The sequence below is a fragment of the Lissotriton helveticus genome, chromosome 6 (assembly GCF_964261635.1).
Source record: "Lissotriton helveticus chromosome 6, aLisHel1.1, whole genome shotgun sequence".
Lineage (NCBI taxonomy): Eukaryota > Metazoa > Chordata > Amphibia > Caudata > Salamandridae > Lissotriton > Lissotriton helveticus.
In genome coordinates this window covers 193,950,692-193,959,482 of record NC_136067.1, presented here as the reverse complement: position 1 = coordinate 193,959,482, position 8,791 = coordinate 193,950,692, and the positions used below count along the sequence as shown (strand labels likewise).

Genomic DNA, 8,791 nt, shown 5'->3' with positions numbered 1-8,791 from the left:
CTTCGCACCATGTGAGCACGTGAACTTACATTTTTTGTCTTGTTCGCGCACTCAATGTACTTGCTCGGGAACGCGAACACGACTTTTTATTCCGTTCGCGCTGCCGAACATGCCGATTTAGCATTCTCGCGGACAATATGTCCCGAGTTGCATAAAAGTTTCTCAAAAATGTTGCAGGTCTTTCTTGTGCACCTAAAAATTCCTCATTTATGTTATGTTCTCATTTTGGTAGTACTTTTCTCTTTTTGGAGCATGGACCACTTCCATTTTCTCTCCTCTGTTATTTTTTTTTTTTTTTGGGGTGGGGTGACCAATTTGGGCGGTGGTGTGGTGTGTCCATTTTCTGAAGCAAAGCATTGTCCCTTTGCCATAGGCATTATTGTCTGTCTTCTCTTTCTTGTCATGTTGTTGTTGGTGGCCAGGCCATGTGGTGGCGGCCATTTTGTGTATGCTTCCTTTGTGATTTATTTTGCCATGTTGTTGTTGGTGGCCAGGCCATGTGGTGGAGGCCATTTTGTAAAGTTGTCCATGTTGTTGTTGGTGGCCAGGCCCTATGGTGGTGATCTTTTTGTGTATGCTTCCTTTGTGATTTATTTTGCCATGTTGTTGTTGGTGGCCAGGCCATGTGGTGGAGGCCATTTTGTATATACATCCTTTGTGATTTTGCCATGTTGTTGTTGGTGGCCAGGCCATGTGGTGGCGGCCATTTTGTGTATGCTTCCTTTGTGATATATTTTGCCATGTTGTTGTTGGTGGCCAGGCCATGTGGTGGAGGCCATTTTGTGTATACATCCTTTGTGATTTTGCCATGTTGTTGTTGGTGGCCAGGCCCTATGTCGGCGGCCATTTTGTGTGTCCTTCCTTTGTGCTTTTGCCATAGGCATAGGCCTCCAACCTTGTGGCCTACTCTGGCAGTAGGCCATAGGTACTACTCATAGGGTCATGAAAGTTAATCAACTGTTTTTGTGGTGTACCCTTAATGTGAAAATCATGGATGGCTTGGATTGATATAGAAAATCTTATTTTTATGTGTGGGGTATTTCTGGTTTTGGGTGTGTTTAAACTTTAAATACTCTGTCAATTTCTGCCATTAGGTAACCCTAGGAATACAGCTTGGGTAGTTTTGGTAACTTCGCACCATGTGAGCACGTGAACTTACATTTTTTGTCGTGTTCGCGCACTCAATGTACTTGCTCGGGAACGCGAACACGACTTTTTATTCCGTTCGCGCTGCCGAACATGCCGATTTAGCATTCTCGCAGACAATATGTCCCGAGTTGCATAAAAGTTTCTCAAAAATGTTGCAGGTCTTTCTTGTGCACCCAAAAAAACTGAATTTGTCATTTGGTTGTTGTTTTGGGAGCCTGGGCAGGGGTTTCTTTGTATGTGTTTTTGCGGTGTTATGTTTACAACCTCTGTCTTAGCCATGGGCTATTTATTCCTTGCACATTAACCTGTCATGTGCAGCAGGCATCCTCGTTTTTCTGTCCATATTGGTATCTATAGGCCTGCTTCACTTTATTGGTTCTTTCTGGACTTCATGTGGCCTTTGAGCTGTGGTGCTGCTGGACTGGTATTATTAGTCTTCTGTTTTGTCTTTTATACATTGACCTGTGTGTCTTTCAATTGTTCATGTTGCCTTACTGCTTGTTTGACTGATGTTGTTCTGCCTTCTTTACTTGTAGGTGCACAAAAAAGACTGAGGAGGTGCTGGTTGTTTTTTCATCCATCGCTCGTTCTACCGCCAGACGGACTTCCTTCAGTTGTACGCCACGTGTGGTGTGTGACTCATCTGACCAGACATCTCTGCAATTTGTGCTGCTGTGAGCTGACTGACATCAGAAGAAGATGGGCCCTAAGAAAGCTACCAGGTCCTCCACCACAAAGAAAGTTGCTGCGAAGAAGGAACAGCAGAAGGAAGTGTCACTTAAGTCTGGTATGGACCCCAAAACCTTTTTTGGCACCCCAAAAGGTACGCCTGCAGCAGCGGGGTCTGGGGCGCAAGCTGGGACCAGCACATCTGCATTAGTGGGGGCAAGCCAGCATCCCAGGGCCAAGCACATGATGAGGGTCGAAGAGGTAGCCAGCCTTCTGCTTGCGAGCAGTGATACTGAGCCAGAACTAAACTTATCGCTGTCTCAAAGTAGTACACAATCCACGCAAGATGGAAGTGCTCAACAACCACCGCCAGCAGTAGATGTTCAACAACCACAACCACCGCCCGCAATAGGAGTTGTTCACCCACAACCACAACCACTTCCCGCAACAGTTGTTGAACAACCACAACCACCGCCCGCAACAGTTGTTGTTGAAAAACCCCAGCCCGCAATAGTACTTCCTCAAGAACAACAACCACCATCTCCGCACCAAATAGTAGTAGTTGTTCCTCCCGAAGTCGGGGAAGTTCAGGAACTAGAGCCTCCTTCCGAGCAAGAAGAAGAGGAAGCCACTTCTGTAGGTGATCTATTTCCTTCGAATTCACCAAGGGAAAGGAGGGTTAGTGCATCGAGTTCTTCGCAAAGCATCCCTTCCGATGACCTTGATACGGATTGGCAGCCACAACTATCTGCGCATTCAAAGGAGAGACATCCCAAGAAGACCATGCTAGGAAAAAGGAAGTTTCCAGGCAGGCTTGAACTTATGGAGGTCGATGTAGGTGAGCAGGATACTGCTGGTGATAAAGACGGGTCTGACACTGTCATCATCACAAGCGTTATTCCTGGTGCAGAGGATGTAGAGACAAACATTTTCACCCTATCCAGAAATGCTGCAATGACTGATGAGCAGGTACCACGCATAACTCCTACACACTCAACACCCACAGTAACACCAGCTCCAATTTTTTCAACAGCGAAGGCCCGGCAGCATCCGACATCCAGCAGAAGCGCCACTTCAACAGAAGGAGGTAGTGGCAGTACTAGGACTGAGCTGTCCCATAGTGAAATTCCACAATCCTCCAGTCCATCCGGCATTGGCAGTGGGTCCTCCTCTTCCTATGGCAGGAGACAAAAGTTTACCTCCCCAGTGTGGGACTTCTTTACGGTTCACCCAGTTCAGGAGAACATTGCTGTATGCACCATTTGTCATGCCAATGTTAGTCGTGGTAAGCTTGGTACAAACTATGGGACTGGAGGCCAAACGACCCATTTGAAAAAAACACACGTGATCAGGTGGGAGAACCACCTTGCAAGCTTAAAAAATGTTAGCACTCCTGTTGGTGGGGATACAGTGGTACAAGGTCCACTCATGGTTGATCAGGAGGTAGAAGAAGAGGGAGACGATGACCTTCTATCTAGGAGTGGTACACAATCGACCCCTGTCGCCAGCACTGGAGTGGTAAAGACCACATCCTCCGCATCTGCAACTTCTCAGTGGCACCAGAGTCAGCTGGAAACACCAAGGAGTGCAAAGTCTGCGATGCAAGGTGGTCCGTCTAGCACAACTCAAAGACATGCAAAGCAGCTTACCATTCCTAGCATGTTAAGGCAGGAGGGAAAGTACGAGCGGAACCACCCAGTAGCACGTTTATACAATGCCAAACTTGCGAAAATGTTAGCACTGGACCTTCTCCCATTTTCATTTGTTGAGGCTGTTGGATTTCTGGAATTAGTGGCAACCCTCTGCCCAAAATGGAACGTTCCCAGTCGCTACTATTTTGCCCGAGTGGCTGTTCCAGCACTACACCACGATGTGCTGGAATTGATTGGGAAAGCCTTACAACAGAGTGTTGTCCATTGTATCCACCTGACAACAGACATGTGGAGCAGTTGCGATGCTACAGATTTCATGTGCATCACCGCACACTGGATCTCTTTTGCAGGTGTTAAAGACAAGTTAACTTCAGGCCTCCGTGACGTTGCTGGAATTTTTAATGATACGCGCAGACATGCAACTATAGCCATGTTTGGTATGGACAAAAGTCATACTGCTGAAAACATTTTGTCTGACTTTAATGACAAGGTCTTTGAATGGCTGAAACCAAGAGGCCTTAAGATTGGTTTTGTTTCCACCGACAATGGCAGTAATGTAGTGAAGGCAATGAGAGAAGGACATTATTTCAGGGTACCCTGTTTGGCACACTGCATAAACTTAGTCGTGCAAGACTTTCTGAAAAATGAAGCCAAAGTCAGCAACATAATGGCCATCTGCAGAAGAATATGCACGCACTTTAACCATTCTTTCAAAGGACGGAAGCTGCTACGGGTCATTCAGCAAGAGCATAGGTTGCCAGTCAAAGCACTGATACAGGAGGTCCCAACACGTTGGAACTCAACTTATTTCATGCTTGAGCGTCTCTTTGAGCAGTACATCCCACTGAATGCTTATGTCATGTCAAGAAGATTAGGGGATCCTACTGTTAATCTTAAAGCCCTGACCATTGAGATGTGGCAGTGGGACCTCATTAAATGCATCACAGAGATGCTACAACCCTTTGAGGTCTTCACACGTGCAGTTAGCAGGGAGGACTGTACTATGGGCCAAGCCATCCCATTGTTGTACATGCTTGAGCAACAGGTGAAGGAGGTCTGTGAAACATACGAAGGTGACGAACAAAAAGTTGATGCATATACCTTAGCCAAGGGCTTAGTCAACCGCTTGTGTGAAAATGTAAGGCTCAACAATATTGTGTCAGGTGAACATTACATAACTGCAACAATCTTGGATCCACGGTACAAATTATTTGTCAGCAGTAACGAAGTAATTCCATTTTCAGATGAGGATGTTGACAAGTACAAAACTTCCATAGCTGCGGAAGCTAATGAGTTAGAAACTGAACGGCTGTTACTTAAAGGCCTGCCACTGCCAGCCCAGGCCAGTCCAAGTACTCCTGACGCAAGTTCTTCACAGCGTGAGAGCAGTGCGTCTGCTTTCCAGCAGGCACCAACAGTACCAAAAGCAGCACCTACACGATCTGATTCAGCAGACCCAACCAAAAGCATAACTGCTTTTTTTATACAGAAAGGGATGGGTAAGTCCGTTGCTGTTGCAAAGGGAAAAGAGGACCAGCAAAGCCGAGCACCAATGAACATTGAGCGGATGGTTCAGGCCTATCTGGATGACACAACAGAGGTGTTCATGGAGCAAAGCCCATTGGTCTATTGGTATGAAAGAAGGAGACAGTGGCCAGTGCTGAGCAGGCTGGCGATAAAGTATCTGGCTTGTCCTGTAGCCAGTGTCTCCTCTGAGCGGGTTTTCAGTGCTGCTGGTGCCATTGTCACATCGAAAAGGACTAGTCTCTCCCCCAAAAGCGTGGAGCGGCTGACAATGATAAAAATGAATCAACGCTTCATACCACCAGACTATCAAGTACGTGAATCACCGCCGGATGAAGAAAGCGAGTGTGAAGAAGACGTCCTCACTACTGGGTTACATGACCTACTTCTGTCTGAACGCACAGAGTTTGAGGACGAGCTCCTCTTCCCTGACAACTAGGACAGGTATGTTAAAGGAATGATGCAATGCATTGCATAGGATTGTTTAGCCGACTCTGAGCAAATGTGCATGGAATTAAAGTATACTAGTAGTAACTTCAGACTCACGTGATGGGCAATTTTCCCATGTTATTTAATAATATAAATTATTTATGCACTTGTGACCCTACTACTACAGGTGCAGTCAGTACTTAATTTATCGTTCGTAGTGCATGTTCATGTTGCACAACGTACATTATTTGGTGAAACAGTCCCCCCTCCACCCCCCCAACAAACACAAATGAACTTCAAATGTTTTCTTGTGAAAATAATATCTTTGTTTTATTTTTATATTTTAATAATGATAATAGAAAAATAAAATATATAACTAATGTAACCCCCTGACCCAGAGCTGTCCCTACCCTCCCCTAACCCCAACCAAATTTCAACCCAAATGTACACCCCAACTCCCACATCCCACCCACCAACAAAAGGATTAAAAAAGGGGCAAAAAACAGGGTCCATTTCAAAGCCGGCGGGCTTTCAGGTGTTTGTCCACCAGTATCTTGACACGCTCCTCTAGACCGTCCTCCTGCTTCTTCCGCTCCTCCTCCAACTTCGCTACCCGGCGGAGAATCTTTGCTTTGAAATCACGGCACCTACACTTGCATGCATGTTGTTGTTGTTGTTGTTGTGGGGGGGCCGCCGAAGATGTAACAATGCGGCGGCGGGCGGCTGCCTGACCACGGCGACGTAGTCCTGCAGGCTTGGGGCCCGGGGCATTGGAAGAGGCAGCAGCTGCTGCCGACGCCTCCTCCTCCTCCTCCTCGGCCTGATCCACCAGCCGGCGGTAGGCCTCTACAATTGCCTGCAGTTTCCGCTGCCGGGCCCGGACTGCCAACTCCTTCCTGGTTGGTTTTTGGGAAGGAGTAACTATAAAGAAAGAAACAGAATTGTTAATCCAAACTCCCCGCAAATCAAGAACACAACATTGATTCAACACATAGTGGGCGGCACAGTAGCACTAGCAAGCAAGCTGAGTACCAGAAATTGTGTTGCGTCTATCTTGAACATTCTACAGCCTCTATTAATTTGTCGGACTTTTTGTCACGGCTTTATGCCTGCCCTATTAGCATGGGTGTACTTCAACGGTCACACACATTAGAACGAACACCTGTCTTTTACATATCTCCTTTTGTTCCGGGAAGGCGGGAACACTCTCAAAGTAACATTAATTAACAGGGGGCAGCTAGTAGCACATGTCTAGTAAAGACTATAATACTTTATACCGCGCAACAAACCTTATTTGGTTTGTGTTTCACCAGCAACGACCCATGCACCCAGTCGTCCCCTCCTTCCCTTGCCTTTGGGTTTGCCCAAAACACCGCAGCTGCTGAGACTATCCACTAACCACCGGTATTGGGTGTGTCTCCCAACCACGCTGGCAGCTGTGTTTTCCCCTTTACATGCTTTAACAACAACCCATGCATCCGACTGCTATCAGGCACTTGCATTACTGTAGTGGTAATGCTTAGCATGCTAATGACAAGTAAAGGTAACATCATATATTTTCCAGTAGAGTACAGTGAGAAAGTTTTCCCCTCCCACCAAGTAATGCAGATCACTATTGAATGTAACTTACCATCGCCCGCCGCTGTTGGCTCCCCCCCCACTGCTGCTGGTGTAGGTGCCTCTGTTCCTCCTGTCCCCGCCGGGAGCGCTGAAGCAGCGCCGCTGTCCCCGTCGGCACTGGTCGATGGTAAGGGTTCTGCACCTATAAAAATAAGTACGCCTTTTTAGATGGATGCACAGCCCCCTTTGTACTTGTTCACCAAGAATGGAGTTCTTCAAAACAGTTAAGTCCAACGTACGTAATCAGTATGAGTCCACATTGCATAGTACAGCAGAGTCACTACACATATTATTAGCATTCATTGTTATGGTATGGTACCCAAGCTCATCTCATCTGTCCTGCTACTCTAGTCCTTGGAAATTGGAAGTGAACTATGTAACCTTTGTACATCAATGTATCCAGTTTTGCGCATGTGTTAACTCGCAGCTTGTTGCGCAGTACGAGAAGACGCTCTGGGGCAACACATCATTGTTCAATGCATACACCTGAAGAGGTGGGAAAGTAAAAGGGCCCGTATTTAAGTTTTCTATGTGGATTGTGGGATAGAGTTTGCTTACAGGTTACAACTTCTTTTTAGCATGGCTGCATAAAACTGGCATAAATGTATTTAATACTGTCTAACGTGCACCACTTTTGTCATTATTTTTCGGCAGGTGAGAAGATTGCCTTCTACGAAGCGGACATTTCCATAGCTTACAAAAAAAGAGGAATATCTGACCAGTATACGTTGGTGAGAGGTCTCCGATAGTTGCCACATTTCCCTATTGTGCACTAGTAGCTGTACAAATGTTGATTACTTTATTATGCCTGTTTTAACTCTGGATTTTTTCTGGTGGGCCCTTCAACGTATTGGACGGAAGCACTTAAAAACATTGATGTTACTTACTTACTTCTAACAAAATAAAGCTTTTGAATGACCACTTTGACTCTGAAGTTTATTTTCAGTGTCTGTTGTCTTAGAGACTCACACGAGTGAGTGAGCAAAAGGGGGTTTCTTAGGTAACGGTTTGTGTCCTAAAAGCATTCGGCATCTTGGTATTGGGGTTCAGGAGTGTGATTTGAACAATAGACCAATGACTCAGGCCATATAGGCTGACGTTCAGTGAATTGTGCGTTCCTCAGAGTTCTGTGACTGAGGTGTAAGTAAGGTCCAACCTGCCTATCAGTACCAACAACATCCAATTTTCGTGTGCATAGTTACATAGTTGTGTAATATGTATATAACTCCATAGGAGATAGAAGAATACCCACAAGACTAGTAGTGGTATACTAACGTTTACAAAAATACTAGACAAACATCATTCTGGATGCCTACTTGGTTGCTGTCAATTGACAAAGCACTGCAGACACATTACAGAGGAAAAAACAAGCACTGTTGGACTTACTGGGGACAGCAGCAGGATCCTCAGTAGAGGAGCTCTGTGTAACTGGTGGTTCACCCGCCGACTCGGTCCCTGTATTCTGCTTGCCCCTGGGTTCTGTGGTTCATGTAAAAATTAAAATAATAAACATAGATAAATACATTGAGTGATGTGAAACATAGACATAATTGCAAATCACACTGCTACAGTGGAACAGAGCCGGAGGCAACAAATCCATGCCAGGGGCCGCAACGCAAATATGTATCCATCCTTAGAGTATTATTAAATTAAGGATATCTATTGGTGCGGTGGCCCCTGAAGTTTGGTGCCCCTGTGCAGTTGCACAGCTTGCACATGCCCCCTAGAGCCGGCCCTGGCTGAGGTAA

General features: G+C 46.0%; 1 protein-coding gene and 1 long non-coding RNA gene across 2 annotated transcripts; one reads left to right on the top strand and one right to left on the bottom strand.

Annotated features, from left to right (window-relative positions):
* The first annotated feature begins 2,537 nt into the window (after positions 1 to 2,537).
* Positions 2,538 to 7,962, top strand: LOC144762411 (zinc finger BED domain-containing protein 6-like). The gene is made up of 2 exons (XM_078647595.1): positions 2,538 to 5,438; positions 7,698 to 7,962. Exon 1 carries the CDS (start codon positions 2,602 to 2,604, stop codon positions 5,431 to 5,433), a length of 2,832 nt encoding a protein of 943 aa, XP_078503721.1. The 5' UTR covers positions 2,538 to 2,601; the 3' UTR covers positions 5,434 to 5,438; positions 7,698 to 7,962.
* On the bottom strand, positions 6,226 to 8,496 carry LOC144762412 (uncharacterized). Its single transcript, XR_013596090.1, has 3 exons — positions 8,430 to 8,496; positions 7,054 to 7,185; positions 6,226 to 6,344 (listed from the first exon to the last, which is right to left on the bottom strand). It is a non-coding gene; the product is annotated as an uncharacterized LOC144762412 (long non-coding RNA).
* Between the last annotated feature and the right edge of the window lie 295 nt (positions 8,497 to 8,791).